This window comes from Globicephala melas, chromosome 19, assembly GCF_963455315.2.
Source record: "Globicephala melas chromosome 19, mGloMel1.2, whole genome shotgun sequence".
Classification (NCBI taxonomy): Eukaryota; Metazoa; Chordata; class Mammalia; order Artiodactyla; family Delphinidae; genus Globicephala; species Globicephala melas.
Window position 1 is genome coordinate 16,687,078 of NC_083332.1, and position 19,046 is coordinate 16,706,123.

Below are 19,046 nucleotides of genomic sequence, written 5' to 3' on the forward strand. Positions count from 1 at the left end.
AAGTGCCCTCTGAGGGAGAGCCCACCCTGACCCCATTTGCAAATGAACCACTACCCTACCTGGAGCATCCTTCCCCCTGGAATTGTACAACTATCGCTCTGACAGGCATTGCTCAAATGTCCCATCCTCAGAGAGGCCTTTCTTCTACGTCTCTTTCTTCATCATTCTTTATTTCTCTTCATAGCACCTCTCACTACCTGACATTATGTTTGTATGTGCCATTTATTTTTTCTCTGTTTCCCTACCTAGGAGTTGAGTTGGATGTGGACAGGGTCTTTGTTTTGCTCTCTGTTGCATTCTCATTGCCTGGCACACAGTAGACAATCCTTCTACACATATTTGTTGAAAGAAGAAAAGAAAGCAGTTGCTACTCTCCACAGAAAAGCACCAAACTAGGCCAAGAGCAGCATGGTGACTGCAGAGCTGAGGGCAGGACATCATGATGTCAGCATCTATGCGCAAATGACAACTCATTCTCCCCCCCCAAACACTTTCTGCTTTCTTTCCCTGGACAGCTCTTCTGCAGCCTGCCCACAGACACCAGCTGCAACCTTGAGCTTACTTTGAGGGTGATATCACCAACAGGCATGGGGGAGATCATGACTCTTCTGGAGAGAGAAAGTCCATAAACCACGCAAGGCTTTCCTGCAAGTGACACACTCATCCATTGAATGACGAATCAGGTATAACATTTGTTACGCCTTGGAACTGTATGCTTATTCTTTCAAACCAAGAACCAATATAATAATTAACGGGTATGCTGTTGAGGGAATAAAGGGTATATATGATGGAGTAAAAAGATGTATTTTCCAGATATGTTTGCATATGCATGTCTGCTGCTATCTGCACAGATACATAAAACAATTAATAGTGGTTCTGTCTGGAACTGGGATGGAGTTGGAAGAGAGAAGCATTACCTTTGGAGAAGGGACTTATGCCACTCAGAAGTGTTTGAATTTTTTACCTAAGCATTCATCATACATAAGAAAAACTAATTTGTTAAAATTAATAATCAATAGTAATACATCCAAAGTATTCCCATTAAAATGAGGACCAAAACAAAGATGCTCATTCTTTTTTTTTTTTTTTTTTTGCGGTACGTGGGCCTCTCACTGTTGTGGCCTCTCCCGTTGCGGAGCACAGGCTCCGGACGCACAGGCTCAGCAGCCATGGCTCACGGGCCCAGCCGCCCCGCAGCATGTGGGATCTTCCCGGACCGGGGCACGAACCTGTGTCCCCTGAATCGGCAGGCGGACTCCCAACCACTGCGCCACCAGGGAAGCCCAAGATGCTCATTCTTAACACTGACTGTTTTATACATTAAAATCTATGATCAGGGAGTTCCCTGGTGGCCTAGTGGTTAGGATTCCGGACTTTCACTGCCATGGCCCAGGTTCAATCCCTGGTTGGGGAAGGTCCTGCAAGGTGCAGCCAAAAAAATTTTTAAAAATTAAAATTAAAAATAAAACCTATGGTCAACACAATAAGATATACAACTACTGGAAGGGAGGAGATACATGTAGATGACATGACCACATATACAAAAATAAACCAATTGAAACATTAGAATTATTGAATCCAGTCGCATGGCAGGAGACAAGACAAAAATATAAAAATCAGTGGTGCTTCTGTTATAGAAAAAACTTTTAAATATAATTTCATTCATGATAGCAACTAAAATAAAGATTACGTAAGAATGTTAAGAATATACATAGCCACTAGAAAGGAAATTATGGAACTTTACTAAGAGACATAACAAAAGGCCTCATAGAAGACATAATAAACTGCTAAGATCCTGAAAACAAAACAATTTAGCAGGTGTATCCAGGATCACAAATATGTTCCCCATCACATCCTTTGACACGCACCAGCTGGCATCTGCAGTGTGACCTCCCCAACATCTAGTCCCGTGGCTTTGGAAGCAGCCCTCAGGGAACCACTCCCCCTGCACTCTCAGTCTGGTGGTACCCTAGCCCCAGGAGTGGGCACACAAGTCAGGCCTGACCAGTCAGTGCGTTAGTTTAACCTTTCTGGCCACAAGGTCCAAGGACAGGCAAGTGACCCAAGCCAAGCCAACCAGACTCAGTTTTAGAACTTTTGTCAGAACCTGGGGGAAAGCAGAGGTGCTCTTTCTGCTGAGTTGTTGGCAACTCTGGCATGGACACAGTCTGAGTCTATTCAGCACTGTGTGAGTCCCTGGATCCAGCCATGCCCAAAGAGCTAACTTTCTTCGGTTTCATGGAGTCAATACATTGTTTTGTTGAGAGGCAGTACAGCCAAGAATTGGTACTCCATTATAGAGTCAGACTGCCTGGGTCTAAAGTCTGGATCTGCCATGAGGCTTTTGATAAGCTGTTTAACCTCTCCACACCTGTTTCTTCGTCAATAAAATGGGAATATGAATAGTACCTAACTTACAAGGTTATTAACAGAATTCACTGAGTTAATGTGTACAGTCTCAGAAGAGCGCATAGCGTAAGTACTATGTAACTACCAGCTTCTTTTTGCTTTTATTGTTGTCTAAGCTGTTTTGAGTTTGGTTTCTGTCACTTGTAGCCATAGTATTTTTTTTTAAAAAACATAACAAATCATATCAGTCAAAATCCCCCCTTAGGACTTCCCTGGTAGCGCAGTGGTTAAGAATCCGCCTGCCAATGCAGGGGACACGGGTTCGAGCCATGGTCTGGGAAGATCCCACACGCCGTGGAGCCACTAAGCCTATCTGCCACAACTACTAAGTCTCCGCTCTAGAGCCCGCGTGCCACAACTACTGAGCCCACACGCCGCAACTACTGAAGCCCGCGCGTCTAGAGCCCGTGCTCCACAACAACAGAAGCCACTGCAATGACAAGCCCGCGCACCACAACCAAGAGTAGCCCCCGCTCGCCGTAAGTAGAGGAAGCCCACGTGCAGCAACAAAGACCCAACGCAGACAAAAATAAATTAAAAAAAAATCCCCCTGAAAAAAATCCTATCTCACTCCATATAAAATTTAAACTCTTACCAGGGCCTACCAGGTTCTCTCACAGGTTAGGTAGGCGGTTCTGGTGTGGGGGCTAGGCCCCCTCACAGTGAGCTGGGTGGGGGGGACACTGAGCCCACAGGCAAGGCTTTAGGCTATTTTCCATCTGCGTCACAGCACTGCTTACACCTATGGTCACAATCTACTTATCAGTCTTGCCCACCAGGCCTAGAGCACTTTTTCTTTTTTTTTAAATTAATTTTTATTGGAGTATAGTTGATTTACAATGTTGTGTTAGTTTCTGCTGTACAGCAAAGTGAATCAGTTATACATATACACATATCTGCTCTTTTTTAGATTCTATTCCCATATAGGTCATTACAGAGTACTGAGTAGATAGAGTTCCCTGAACCATACAGAAGGTTCTTTTTTTTTTTTTTTTTTAATTTGTTTTATTATTTTTTGGCTGTGTTGGGTCTTTGTTGCTGCGCACGGGCTTTCTCTAGTTGCAGCAAGTGGGTGCCACTCTTTGTTGTGGTGCGCAGGCTTCTCATTGCAGTGGCTTCTCTTGTTGCAGAGCAAGGGCTCTAGGCACGTGGGCTTCAGTAGTTGTGGCATGTGGGCTCAGTAGTCGTGGCTCGTGGGCTCTAGAGCACAGGCTCAGTAGTTGGGGCGCACGGGCTTAGCTGCTCTGCGGCATGTGGGATCTTCCCAGACCAGAGCTCGAACCTGTGTCCCCTGCATTGACAGGTGGATTCTTAACCACTGTGCCACCAGGGAAGCCCTCTTTTTCTTTCTAATTAATTAATTTATTTTTTATACAGCAGGTTCTTATTATCTATTTTATACAAATTAGTGTATACATGTCAATCCCAATCTCCCAGTTCATCCCCCCACCATCCCCCCACCCCCACCCCCTGCTTTCCCCCTCTGGTGTCCATACGTTTGTTTTCTACATCTGTCTCTATTTCTGCCTTGCAAACCGGTTCATCTGTACCATTTTTCTAGATTCCATATACATGCGTTAATATACGATATCTGTTTTTCTCTTTCTGACTTACTTCACTCTGTATGACAGACTCTAGGTCCATCCACGTCTCTGCAAATGCTTTTGATAGTCCTCACTCATCTTTGCCAGCTTGCAGCCAGCTCATCTGTATTTACCTTGGAGGGTGGGTGGTAGCAGCTAGGTGAAGAAGAAAGCAGGCCAGGTGACTGGGGCCTCCTCCAGGAGCTAGTGGGGCCTCAGAAGGGATTGGGAGTGAGCAAGGACTCACAGCGGTTCCTTTACTTTCCCATGTCTGGACACCTCGGCATTAGCTAGGTCAGAAAGGCAAGTCTCTTGGAGGGAATGGACACTGCAAACAAATACCTTGGCACAAAGACTGCACTGGCCTGGAACAGTGGAGAGGTAAAGGACACAACCCCTGTATATGTTGGGCCCAGAAAGATTTCAGGCAAATGTCATCTTTACAGACACTCAGATTCCTGATCTGTAAAGATGAGGAGGCTGTCAAAACAGGCTATTATCCAATTCTGTGAAATCTCAGAAGCTGACTAGTAATCATAAAAATTTAGAATAGGAAGTAATTCAGGAAAGGTAGTCCTATGTTAAATTACATTCCATGAACTGTTTTATTTCTGTTTCATTCTAATTTGCCCATCAAACCTCATTTTTCCTTACATTCACTCAAGACTTTTTAGTAACTATGAAATGTTAAATCACATTCTCCTAAAAGAAAGCAACGTTGCCATTTTAGTCACCAAAATTACAAGCACAGCATTCTTTCCCTGACTCCTACCTGCTGCTGGGGTCCTGCCTTCAGAGGTTTCTTTTCTCTATTCTCATTTTCTTCCTTGATTCACTTTTATTTTCATTTTTCTGAAAAGCACCTGCCTTTCTTCTCATCACTATACCTTACTCAATGACACTCTCTGTGATATTGTGATTTATAACAAATATATATTTTTGTCTTCTTCCAAGGTTCCTGGCACACAGCTCCTAAAAACCCTTGGAATTTTCTAAGTGATAAGAGAGAGAAAGTATCTTTTATTCATAACAAGCCTCTTTCAACCATACCTGAGTTTATGTCAATGAGGTGACTTTTGGAAAGCCCCTAAGGATGCGGGCTGGTTGCCAGGGGAACCAAGTTTGAAACTTTCAGACCAACCCCTCTGGAGAGGGGAAGAGGCTGGAGACAGAATCAACCACCAGTGGCCAAAGATTTAATCAACCACACCTGTTTAATGAAGGCTTGGAAAAAACCCAAAGGACGGGGTTCAGAGAGCTTCTGGGTTAAAGAACAGGTGGAGGTGCTGGGAGGGTGGCACGCCTGGAGAGGGCATGGAAGCCCACACCACTTCCCACATACCTTGCTTTATGCATATCTTTCATCTGGCTGTTGCTGAGTTACATCCTTTTATAATCTAGTAAGAAGAATGTTTTTCTGAGTTCTGTGAGCTGCTCTAATAAAGTAATCAAACCTGTGGGGTGGTCATGGGGACCTCTGATTTGCAGCAAGTTGGTAAGAAACATAGGTAACACCCTGGACTTGTAACTGCTGTCTAAGGGGGCAGGGTTGGGGGGCAGTCTAGTGGGACTGAGCCCTTAACTGTGGAATCTGATGCTAACTCCAGGTAAAAAACGTCAGAACTGATCCAGAATTGCTTGGTATGGGAAAAACCCCCACCAACAAACTTATGACCACAGCGCCAGAGGTGCAGTATTTTGTGAGTAGACAGAAAACAGAGGAGTTTTCCTAAATACTTCCCTTTCTGTTAGAAGACCACTTCACATGCACAAATCACTTATGTAATGGAATCATTTATTGTGTGTTCCTAATACATTACTTTTATCATGTGGTCGAAAGTTTCTCTCTCCCTTTTTTTAAACTTGTAAAATGTCCAAATATACACAAAAACAGAATACAACAAACCCCCGTGAACCCATCAAAAAACTTCAGTAACTATCAACGTTTTGCCATGTTTTTTCATCCTTTTCCCCTACTCCACCTTTTTCTGCTGGAATGTTTTGAAGCAAATCCCAGTTGACCAGGACCCAGTACATGTTCAAAGTTCCCAATTTATCATTTTTTAAATTAATTTTTATTGGAGTACAGTTGCTTTACAATGTTATGTTAGTTTCTACTATACAGCAAAGTGAATCAGCTATACAACTCTTGGGAACCCTGTACCAACACTGAGGGCTCGAGGTGAAACTGGAGCCCCAGAGCTGCCACGGGGTAAGAAAGCAAGGGGAGAAGTGTCATCACTTCATCTTGCTGCCCTCCCTTTACCTTCCCTTCAGAGGATGACCTCTTTACCTGTCTGACCTCACCCTAGTGTCTTTGTTTTGCTGTTTCAGCCACAATAGGCCCTCACTGCTCTTCAAACACTCAAGTTTGCTCCTGCCTCAGGAACTTTAAACTAGCTGTCCCCTCTGCCTGGAATCCTCTTTTCCTGGTTATTACTGGGGCCTACTCCTTCATCTCCTTCAGTTCTTTACTCACATATCATGTTCTCAGTGATGCCTTTTCTAACTATCTTATCTAATTAGATCACAGCCCTCATCTATCTACGTGAAGGGAGGAATTTCTATCTTGCTCACTGCTGTATCCTCTGTGCCTGAAACAGTCCCTGGCACAAAGTGTGCAATAAATATCTGTGGAATGAACGCATGAACCACAAGTCAATTTGATTCTTTTATTTACATTTGCACTGAAAAGTAATTTTATTTAAGACACGTGATAGATGTTTATAAAAAGAAGTTGACATCTTTGACTTTCTAATAAATAGAAAACCTAATTATGGGGTTGTCTATACTTCTTTAATATGAACTACATGTTTTACTTGCAAATGATCCTTAGTTAGGATACCAGATTTCTAGGACAAATAAAATTGAAGTAGATAAAATCAAAGAGAACTCACAGCCACTCAATTCATGTAGCCCGGCATTTTACAGGAACATTAGAAGTAACACACCAATGAAGATGCCCCTAGACTTGTAAAGAAAGATAGAAACAGCAGGTTCCGTATGGTCTACCTCTAAAAAACGTTGTGGGGTGTAAAAGCTTTGTATAATGAACAAATTCAATATGGGAAACCATATTTTTCCTGAGTTCACACTTTGGCTGGACTGGCAGTTCGAGACTTACATAAAGGAATCCCCATGAAGCACTTGATTAAGATCATATTTCTCATTTTAGACAACACTCCAGTTCATATATACAATGTAAACTATACATTTTCTATAAATCCAAAGCGGGGAAAATCCTACCTAAACTATCAATTGGCTTGCTCAAAGATACCTAGCTACAGCAAGTGGACTCCAAGACACCCCCCACTCCACTTCCTTCCCTATGTACCCCCATTCTAGGTGCAAGGGAAATAGAGCAGTGACTATTAGAAGAGGTCCCCTAGGGCTTTTATGCTGGAAACGTTCTGGCAGTTTCTACATCAGGCAAGGTAATACTGCTGCCACCTTACAACACCAAAAGAGAAAGTAACACAGAAGAGAAAGGGAGGTGCTCACCTCAAGAACCAGCAAAGAAATGAGTAGAGCAAATGTTCTAGGAGTGGCAACTTTTTCCACCTAAAAGGGTTCCAGTGAGACTAATCTGCTGTATATTTCTCTCTTTTGTTGGCTCTGTACATGATTGTGCTCTGTACTGCAGAGAAGGACTAATAACACTTTTCAAGCCATGTTGGAAGCAATAATAATAAGTGATGATGATGACAACTAGCTGGGTACAGTGTTTCACACACGCTAATCGCTTCTGATCGTCACAAGAACTCTGGAAGGTGGGTGGTAATTCCATTTTATAGATGGACAGACTGAGGCTTAGAGATGTTAGAAGATTTGCTCAAGGCCATACAGACAATAAGAAGCAGAGTTGGGGCTTTGCTGGTGGTCCAGTGGTAAAGAATCTGCCTTCCAATGCAGGGGACACGGGTTCGATCCCTGCTTGGGGAACTAAGATCCCACATGCTGCGGGGCAACTAAGCCTGTGTGTCACAACTACTGAGCTCGCGCGCCTCAACAAGAGAGCCCACACGCTGCAAACTAGAGCCCACGTGCCCTGGAGCCCACATGCCACAACTAGAGAGAGAAAACCTGCACGCCACAACTAGAGAGAAACCCACACGCCGCAAAGAAGATCCCGCATGCTGCAGCTAAGACCCGTCGCAGCCAAAAAAAATAAATAAAATAAATATTAAAAAATGTAGATAATTAAAAAATAAATACAACACCTTTATAAAAAAAAAGCAGAGTCACTTTCTACTCAAAACTTATTTCTCTAACAGAGAGATTATGAGGTTGAATCACCTGGGGTAAGGGGCAAAGTCACTGATGAGTACAGACAGGACAGGACTCATGTACACCCTGCCTGCCCCAGAGCACACAGTTGGCAACTGCAGTTCCTAGACACAGGCACCAGGATCTGTCAATCAACGAGCATATCCGAAACCTGGCTGCAAGTAAGGGAGCATTAGAAGCATGTTTTGGCTACCTGCAGGGGTGGGACAGTGGAACTGGTACTTTGTCTTAGGTTTCAAATGGTCAAGCGTTTGAATACTGAATTCAGGGCTTTTCTCAACCGCAGTCCTGGGCTAAGCTCTTGAGAAGAGGTCCTTGTCTAGCCAGTCAAGTTCATCAGTGTTAGGCCACAGACTTCTTTCCCCAAGGATGAATGCTAAAGAGCTTCTCTGGCCCTTGCTGATAAAATCTTTAAAAAACCAACAGGAAAAAAAAAAAAACAAATGCCCAGCTATGCCATCTGAGTTGGTGAATATCCTGAGAGAAAGACCACGTCAGTACATAAATTCCAGAAACAACAAATACTGTTCTGTGGAAAGAGCAAAATGTTAAGTCTGCAGGCCTACATTTCACAATCACATTTTAGGATTTAATTATAAGTCAGCAGTTTGAAACCTAGAATACACGCATATATTCTAAAACCCATCAACAGCACTTAGTTTCCAGTTTAGCCTCTGAAAGCCTGTTTAGTCCATTATATACAAAAACATGGTAGTATTCCAGCTATCCTAATCGCATTTCAATGGGGGAAGTCAAGCCAAAATTCCAAAACACAGCAATAAGAAATATTTCCCCTTCTCAGCTCAAATGGTCCATGCTGGTCCCAGGAAAGCAGAAGGGACAAGGTAGGTGCTATTGCACACAGTGGTTTTACTAAACCCAACTCCTCAGGGTTGGTTCATCCTTCTCTAGCTGTCCTGACCTGGGGAACAAGGGCACTTGCCCCACAGGGTTGGAGGGCAAACAGCCCTGGAGGCCTAGCTCTGTCTCCTCCAGCACCTGGAGGCATGGACTGAAGAAGAGCCCAATAATGTTCAGGTTAAAATAATAGGCTTTGGCCTCATTTTCAAACCATTCTTGCCTGAAATTCTAAATAAAGCTAAAGGTGCTTGTGTCATTGCAGGTTGGGAACTGAAACAGTCTGGGTCTAATACTGTTCAGCACATTCTGAGAGGGCAGAGGCCCTAACTGCTCTCCTGCCACATCTCTGCACAGCAGTGACCAGGCATCCTGAGGGCTAAACATGGTTCTTCACATAAAACAAACAGAAGTCAAAGCTGTACATCTGTGCCTATACACACAGTAATCTGGAATGGCACAAACCAACCAGTTAACAGTGGTCTCCTCTGGGAAAAGGAATGGGATGGGAGAGTAGAGCAGTAGTTTTAAGTTTCACTGCTTGAATTTCTTTTGAGAAGTACGTTTCTTAAAAATACGCTTTATGTATGATTTACATGTGTAATTTAAAAACTAAACTACTTGCAAAATAGTAAAATCATAATTTCTCTGAATATATGACGTGATCATAGAAAAAAATCAGAAAATAAAAATAAACTTGGATAGGTTCAAAATAGAATGAGCCAAGGAGGATATCATACATTTATACCAGCAGATTCAGCAAACTATAACTCATGGGCCAAATCCAGTCCAACAGACAGGTCTACAAGGTAAAACTGGTTTTCGCATTCATAAAGGGTTATTTAAAAAAAACAAAGAAGAATGTGAAAGAGACCCACGTGGTCCATGAAGCTTAAAATTTACTTACTATTTGCCCTCTACAGAAAAAGTCTGATGATGCCTAATGCCTAATTTACACCAAGACTATTGTGTCTTTTCAAAAATAGTTTCTGGGCTTCCCTGGTGGCACAGTGGTTAAGAATCCGCCTGCCAATTCAGGCGACACGGGTTCGAGCACTGGTCGAGGAAGATCCCCCATGCCACGGAGCAACTAAGCCCATGCGCCACAACTACCGAGCCTGCACTCTAGAGCCCACAAGCCACAACTACTGAGCCCACGTGCCACAACTACTGATGCCTGCATGCCACAACTCCTGAAGCCTGCATGACACAACTACTGAAGCCTGCGCACCTAGAGCTCGTGCTCCACAACAAGAGAAGCCACCACAATGAGAAGCCTGAGCACCGCAATGAAGAGTAGCTCCCGCTCACCGCAACTAGAGAAAGCCCGCGCGCAGCAACGAAGACCCAATGCAGCCAAATATAAATAAATAAAAACAAACATAGTTTTAAATTCCTCTTGGAAATGCCTTCAAAATCACGATATGCCTTTTAAACACAATAAAAAATGAGTCATAATACTTAATAGCCTAACTTTTTTTTCCCCTAAACCCACAACAGTATAAGTTAGCTTATTCAGCTACCACAATCACCAGATTTAGTTCAGAAGACTAGTGATTTCCTAAAATCAAACACAACCCCAGGATGGGGAAAGGAACATTCTCCCTCCTAGCATCCAGAAACCTAACCTCTAATGTGCTGCTAAAACGTACAAGGACACATGGAAAAATCAAACTCAGAAGAACTCTCTGAGCAGGTAAAAATAATTTAAAAAATCTAGCAGTGAAGCTAATTTAAGTTTAATAAATTATTTCCTAAATGAAGGAAGGAAAAACATCATGTTTATTCTGAATGAAATTTGTATTCCAATCTTACACTCTAATGTAGAGCCCTGAAAAAGGGAGAATATTTCATTTTGACTACCAAAGACCCTAAGAAACATACTGAATAAGAATCAAATGCATCCAAATGTAAATAGATGTAAATTTAGAACTGAAAAAGTAACTTCTCCTGTAAACATGTGTAGAACTTTCTACATTAAACCAATGGTTCTATATAATGAAAATTCACAAAGAAATCTTCATAATCATATTTAGAATTCTCAGTCCCTACTATGTACTTTAACAGTATGTTATTTGGAAATTAAGTTCCAACTTGAAAATTTAAAGAACATAAAACATAGGCTGATTTGTTTAATAATCTTCTATCCTACTTAATTTGAAATGAAAGCAATTCAGAACCTGGCATGCAAAAATTTTTTACAAGGACAGGGTATCAATGGAAGAGGACGAAGACCATCATTTCAGTGATTTGAGAAAAAACTAAGACAAACATTCCCACTTACCTCTGGAATACATTTTCCTACCCAAGTATGACACAGAAGATACTCTACCTCAATGTCCTGGAGACTGAATTCCTTCTGATCTGTAAAGTTTGCAGCCCCGGCACTAAGTTCCATCAGCATCTTGGCGATCTCAGGCTTTATGGCTGAAGTCAGCCGACTGGCTGCTTCCATGACGTGCTCCTGCACATCTTTGAGTTGCATGGCTGCCTTGGAATAGTGAGAGTTCCTGAACACAGTGCTGAAGAGATCTGTGAGGAAAGTACTGGCACGGCAGAAGACGTTGAGGGCGTCCAGGTATTTGGAGATGCCCTGCTGGATGTCAGCAATGGGTGTGGAGTGGGGCATGGCATGGTGGCAGCTGCCTGCAGCAGTCAGACTGCCCAGGGGGGCGGTGGTGGCCGTAGATGCCAGGGGAGCACTCAGTGCTCGGCCAAGCTCAGGCAGTGGGTACTGCTGGTGCTGCTGCACCTTCTGCTTGGACCCGCCAAGCAGGAAGCGCCGCTTGTAGTCCATTTTACTGTCCTGGGCACTGCAGCAATACATGCGGGAAGGGGAACTGTCCCAGGGACCGTGAGAGGGTCAGGGTCCTGATTCCTTTTTTTCCCCCCTAAAACTGTAGCTAGGTATAAAAATAGTGGAGTTCTGCAAATCTAAGTTTTAAAAAAGGCATTTCCATGAGGCAGGTGACCATGTGATCCAATGTAGTTGTGAAAAGGACAACAGGTTTATATAATTAATATTTTCAGTGTAGGCAGGACCTCTGACAAAAAATAAAAGTGTGTCCAAAATGCTATATAAGAAATGTTAGCATTCTACTCTCTTAATAAAAAGATATGCTTGCTGAGAAAAATGTTCACCTAGAATTGCTTTGCAAGAATATTTTGATACTTGTATTTACAATGGCAGAAAAATAACTTAACTTAAAAAAATGTAATATAATGTATCTTCAATATACCAGAAAAGTCAGAACCCAAAAACCCACAAGCTGATCAACAGCAATTTAAAAAGCAGTACAGAATTACTTCACACTAAGTCCTCAGTAAGATCAAATCTCTGCAGAATTTTGACAGAGCCTGCCTGCCAAATCGATTTACCTGTAAAATGTCTTCTCAATGCGAAAAATTTCCTTTAATATTTTCTGAAAGCAAGTTTTTATTTTTTTTTAAATGGCATTTATTATAAGTCCTCTCCTTCTTTTCTTTTGTTTGCTGAGGTAGCAGTTTCCGTATAACATTAATAAGAGGTGCTTCCAGACTGGGTTGGCCCTCAATTGTAAAGTCTGAAGCAAGAATGCACAGATGTATTTGTAAGGCTTCTAAGTCATTTCCTGTAAGGGGGAAAAATAAGATAGAGTTAGGAAAGTTACAAGACAGTGAGTAATTCTGGAACATTAACTCCTGAAATGCTATTATCCACAAAGGTGGGCTCCAAATGAATAAGAAACTATATAAAAACCTTATAAAAGCAGGTACAACAGTGAGAGTGCAACTATGATATGATGACTGTTAGAAAATTCCTCAAGTTGTAGTACAAAAATAATGTAACAAAAAGTTTGATTCCCCACTAACCACTCCAAAACTCAGGCTGACAAGTGACACATCAAGCAGGGCCTGGACTCATGTTTGTGTTTCCTCCTCAAAGAGCTCACAAATCCATAAGAGGATTAGAAGAGTACACAGATTAGGTGAGGGCTGTTGACAAGTAGAGAACTCACAAAACCTTAAGGGGGATTTGGAAGTGGAGTGATGAGCAAAGACTGAGAGAAATCAGAAAGGTTGTTATGAAGAAAATGTTACTCGGAGGTAGGCCTTGATTGTAGGATAGGTTTTGATAAGCACAAAAGGGATGGCTGGGGCTCACCAGATGAAAGGACCACCACAGCAAAGGCCCTGAAGCAGGATGGCTTAAAGTCTGTTCAGGATACCCCGCTGGGCTTAAGTGCAGCATACAGAAAGACAGAGCCTGGAGAGATAAGTGGCTGGCAGGTTTGTAGACAGGATGCTACTCATCCTCACCCAGGTACCAATTTCCCCTCCAGATGTTCGAAAGGAAGCCTCGGAGGGTGTGCAGGTTCTTACACCCTGGGGAAGCTTCTATAGAACCCCTGGCTCTGGATAGGTGCAAAGAGCAAGGTCTGAACACCTCTGGTTGCAGTTTCTGAACTACTCTACAATAGTAGAGTAATGTGATTCTTCCTACACAGCTACAACTAGGTTTACACTTGCCTGAAACTATCTATTCTTCCAAACATAACAACAGTTCAAATATGTTTTACTGAATGATACATGTAGTCTATATTAAACTTCAATGTACATGATGTTTGTATATAGTTTGGTCTACTTATTGATAACTAGGCTTTCTTTCCATTTTCCTTTTTTTTTTTTTTTTTGCGGTACGCGGGCCTCTCACCGCTGTGGCCTCTCCCGTTGCGGAGCACAGGCTCTGGGCGCGCAGGCTCAGCGGCCATGGCTCACGGGCCCAGCTGCTCCGCGGCATGTGGGATCCTCCCGGCCCGGGGCACGAATCCGTGTCCCCTGAATCGGCAGGTGGACTCTCAACCACTGCGCCACCAGGGAAGCCCTCCCTTTTCCTTTTTTGATAGATAAAAATAAATATAAATCATACCTTATCACTCATCATGGCCAAATACCATGCCTCCTTTACAGTTCTACAATTGCATTAGGAACACAGGAAGGCAGACAGGTTATAAGAGCAAGAGATGAGGAAAGTGCTATGGATACAAACACATACTCTAAAAGTATAGCAATCCTAACCCAGCTAGCATATAAATCCAACTAAACCAGCCACCATTTGTAGCTCTGTGTTCAAGAGAATCTTGACTCTCTAAAAACTCTCATAACCTTTTCAAGAAACAAGACATCAAACAGCTATATGTAAGAAATCTGTTCCCAAATGTTCATTTTTCAGATTCATTACAATAAGGCAATCATATCTATTCCTAGCCAAGTGCTCCATTGTTATCAATGTGGCTGTACAAATTCCGAGGTACAAAAGAAGCACTCAGCAGGAGTGCTGAAGGACGGAAGGCTGCTCACACAGAAACTGTGTGGTCTGTGAAGGAAAACCATCACCTTGAATTGGCCACAGTGTCTTGAGCAACCCTGAGGAGAACCTTTCTTTGTTCTGTGTTGTACACTGGTGCCCCTGGCTCTGAGAGTTCACCCTCATTCCTCTGCCAGATGATCCTAGAAGGTCAAGTAAGACCCATATACTTACTAATTTTTTTTTTTTGCGGTACGCGTGCCTCTCACTGTTGTGGCCTCTCCCGTTGTGGAGCACAGGCTCCGGACGCACAGGCTCAGCGGCCATGGCTCACGGGCCCAGCCGCTCCGCGGCATGTGGGATCTTCCCGGACCAGGGCACGAACCCGTGTCCCCTGCAACGGCAGGCGGACTCTCAGCCACTGCGCCACCAGGGAAGCCCCCTACTTACTAATTTTTTAAAAGTCACCATAAACATTAAACTTTTTTCTGCTTTACATGCTTCCAAAGTTTATGTAAATGAAACTTGTAATACTTAAAAATATACTACTTCACCAAATTCATCTACAAATTCAATGCAATCTCTAGCAAAACTTGAACTACCTTTTTTACAGAAATAGGCAAGCTGATCCTAAAATGCATATGGAAATGCAAGGGACCCAACACGACCAAATGAATATTGAAAAAAATATGGAGAACTCACACTTCCTAACTTGAAAATGTACTGTAAAGCTATAGTAACAAAGACAGCAGAGCACTGGCATAAGAAATGACATATATGTATCAGTGGAATGCAGTTGAGAGTTTAGAATAAACCCATACCTCTATGGTCAACTGATTTTAGACAAGGGTGCCCAAACCATTCAGTTGGGAAAGAATAGTCTTTTCAATAAATGGTGATGGGACAACTAGATACCCACATGCAAAAAAAAAAAAAAAGAATATGAACCCCTATCTTATATCATAAACAAAAATTAACTCAAAATGGATCAAAGACCTCAATGTAAGAGCTAAAACTATAAAGCTTTTATAAGAAAATACAGGGACTTCCCTGGTGGCGCAGTGGTTAAGAATCCGCCTGCCAATGCAGGGGACACAGGTTCGAGCCCTGGTCCGGGAAGATCCCACATGCCATGGAGCAACTAAGCCCATGTGCCACAACTACTGAGCCTGCGTTCTAGACTCGTGAGCCACAACTACTGAGACCTTGTGCCACAAGTACTGAAGTCCGCGCAACTAGAGCCTGTGCTCCACAACAAGAGAAGCCACTGCAATGAGAAGCACGCGCACGGCAACGAAGAGCAGCCCCTGCTCGCTGCAACTGGAGAAACCCAGCACACAGCAACGAAGACCCAACACAGCCAAAAATAAATAAATAAAATAAATAAACTTTTTAAAAAAGGAAAGAAAATATAGGTGTAAATCTTTGTGATCTTAGATTAGGCAATGGTTTCTTGGACATGATATCTTTTTTTTTTGTTTTTGTTGGAACAGACACATATTTTTTAATGTTTCAATAATTATCTCTTCTCGCCTAGTGTTTTCAAAATTGGTTGGCCAGTCAAATTTTGACCAAGCTGAAAGGTTGTCTCAGGGTCTCTATACAATTTAAGGTCTTCTGTAACTTACAGGATTTATATTTCCAGTGATACTACTTTGTTTCTAGCTACCTGAAATGAGTCTTTACTTACATTTGAGAACCATGAAAACTTAAGAAAAATAAAAAGGCTGTCACCTTACACAAACACAATCTGATTAGGTAAATCCCAGTCCAGTTCTGAGGTCAGCTATAGGGTTAGGTGGGTGTGGACAGTATCTGGGCCCCACAGTTTGACCAGTATCCCTAGGGAGTTGTCACCATAGTAAATTGTTTTAAATGAGTTTCTTTTTTTTTGTTTTAAACCAAGTCTATCAGGTGACACAAACTCAAGTTGATAAAAGTCTTGGCCCTCAGATCCAATCTCTGTCTCTGATGGTGCAGACATCGGGAAATTGCACCCTGTGTCCTCAGGCTGACTCCAGACCCTCACGCCATCCTGCTCCTGAGATGGCTTCCTTTGCTGCCACTACGATCATTGCTGCTACTTCAAGGACACAGCTCCAGCAGCTTCATCACTAGGCACAATGAGATCTTTTTCACCTTTTAGTGTCCTGGACAGGGGTGTTATCCTCTGTCTTGGGGACCTCACTGCTAGTGTCCGGCTGGGCATGGCCAGTGCCAGGGTCACAGCCTGGCTCGAGGACAGCCCCCTCCATCTTGCTTTTCCTTGCCGGTCCCCTGCTCAGGACTGTGGTCGCCCTCCCCTCCTCCAGGATGGGCTTTGGGGGGTCTCCTCCCCGACAGCTCCCTCCTCCAGCCCCTCTGTGTCTTGGCTCCTCTGTCTGGGCTCTTCTTCTTCACTGGCCACCCTCTCCTTCACCTCTGTAGGCTCTTCCATCTGCTCTTCAGCTGGTTTCTCCTCCATGGGGCTCCCACACCCGTCCTCTGCCTCTGGGCTGGAGGCTCGGGCTGGACGCTGGCTGGCCCCCTCCTCGGAGTTCCCCATGGCCGTTTCGTGCTGCTGGGCTACCCCCAAGGCCCTTCCCTTCTCCTCCTGCTTCTCTGTCCTGCTGGGCGTCCTCCTCAGAGGAGGGGATCCTGGAGTCTTGCTCTTGGCTGGGAACACCTCGTTGCCATTCTCTTCCTTGGCGCCATTCTCCTGGGAGGACTCCATGGCCCTGAGCTTCCCCAGGTCCCCACAATCCGATTGGGACCTTCTGAATAGCCTGGAGGGAGGGCACCTTTTTATGGAGCCCCTCGTCTGCACCTTACTGTAAGAGGGCAGATGACTGCCTTCAGGAGGCTGGTCAAAGCTGATGGGCACCTCCTCTGGCTTGCTGGCCCGAGACCACACGCCAGGGCTGCTGGGGGTAGAAAGCTGGCTGTGAAACGGTGATCCCATGGCCTTGAGTTGGGGACTCTTGGGTGAGGCCCCAGGCAGCAGGGTCGCTGGATCAAAGGCTAAACTGGCCTGGAGCTTCTTGATCAGAGGCGAGCTCTTCACCTTGACTTTAGGAGGCTGGTATGCATTGGGCAGTGACTTCTCTTCACCATTCTGGCCCAGTTCTACCCTGGGGAGGAACAGAGAGAGGGAGCAGGGCAGTTTCCTTCTTGTTGGTTTACTGGCTGGTGTCTCCTTTGCAGCGGCTGCCTGCTCCCTGAATCACTCGGCTAGCTGGGCCACAGAGGGGGGCGCCGAGTCGTCCACACTGGCATTGGTCTTTGCCGGCCTTTCCTCCATGTCCTCCAGGTGCCAACTCAGCGGAGGCCGAACGCACTCGCTCTGGCCAGGGCTCGTGATCCCCACTCTCTGCTTGGCTCCCGTGCTGGCTGCAGAATGCCCCGCCTGCCCGGGCCCTGTGCTAGAGGAGGAGGGAGGAGGGAGGAGGGAGGGGGAGGGGGAGCTGGATATGACATCTTAAAGCACAAACAACAAAAGAAAAAATGGATAAACTGGACTTCATCAAAACTAAAAACGTTGGTGCATCAAAGGTCACTATAAAGGTGAAAAGAAAACCCACAGTATGGGCAGAAATACTGGAAAATCATGTATCTTGTTAAAAGTCTAGTATCCAGAATACAAAAAGAACCCGTAAAATTCAACAATAAAATGACAAATAATCTATTAAAAGGTGGGCAAATGATACTAAAAGACATTTCTTGAAAGATATACAACTGGTTAATAAGCAAATGAAAGGATGCTCAACATGGATAGTCACTAGGGAAACACAAATAAACCACAGTAAGATACTACTTCATACATGCTGGCATAGCTACAGCAAAAACAAACAAAAAACAAAACAGAAAATAAGTGTGGGTGAGAATGTGGAGAAACTGGAACTCTCATAAATTGCTGGTGAGAACGTGAAATGATGCTGCTACTGTGAAAAGCAGTTTGGCAGTTCCGAAAAATGTTAAACAGAGCTGCCATTAAGACCAAGCAATTCCACTCTTAAGCATATACCCAAGAAAACTGAAAACATATATTTATATAAAAACTTGCACATGAATGTCCATAGCATCATTATTCATAATAGCCCCAAAGTGGAACAACCCAAGTCTATCAACTGCTGAATGAATAAACAAAATGTGGTAGAGCCATACAATGGCATATTATTCAGCCATAAAAAAGAATGAAGTGGGACTTCCCTGGTGGCACAGTGGTTAAGAATCCACCTGCCAATGCAGGGGACACGGGTTCGAGCCCTAGTCCAGGAGGATCCCACATGCCGCAGAGCAACTAAGCCCGTGTGCCACAACTACTGAAGCCCGCGCACCTAGAGCCCATGCTCTGCAATGGGAGAGGCCACCGCAATGAGAGGCCCATGCACTGCAACAAAGAGTGGTCCCTGCTCGCCGCAACTAGAGAAAGCCCGCGCGCAGCAACAAATACCCAATGCAGCCAAAAATAAATAAATAAATAAATTTATTTAAAAAAAAAAAAAGAAAAAAAGAATGAAGTATTGATAAATGCTACAGTGTGGCTGAACCTTGAAGACATTATGGTAAGAGAAAGAAGCCAGAAACAGAAGGTTATATACTGTGAGATTCCATTGATATGAAACATCCAGATAAAGCAAATC

At 43.7% G+C, this 19,046-nt stretch overlaps 2 protein-coding genes across 7 annotated transcripts in view; both read right to left on the bottom strand.

Annotated features, from left to right (window-relative positions):
- Window positions 1–19,046, bottom strand: part of GARRE1 (granule associated Rac and RHOG effector 1) — an 82,182-nt gene that overhangs the window by 36,211 nt on the left and 26,925 nt on the right. For 4 of the 6 annotated variants that reach the window (XM_030874423.2, XM_060289405.1, XM_060289407.1 and 1 more), the window contains one exon: window positions 11,470–12,748. The exons of the other annotated variants lie outside the window; for them this stretch is intronic. In XM_030874423.2, coding sequence (XP_030730283.2) covers window positions 11,470–11,964 — 495 coding nt within the window. In that variant the 5' untranslated portion in view covers window positions 11,965–12,748. The remainder of the gene's footprint in view (window positions 1–11,469; window positions 12,749–19,046) is intronic. 6 annotated transcript variants of the gene reach the window in all.
- Window positions 16,457–17,719, bottom strand: LOC115862507 (capZ-interacting protein-like). Its single transcript, XM_060289598.1, is given in 3 exon segments — window positions 16,457–16,676; window positions 16,678–16,737; window positions 16,739–17,719. Coding segments are annotated over 3 exon segments (1,143 nt in total). The 5' UTR covers window positions 17,705–17,719; the 3' UTR covers window positions 16,457–16,559.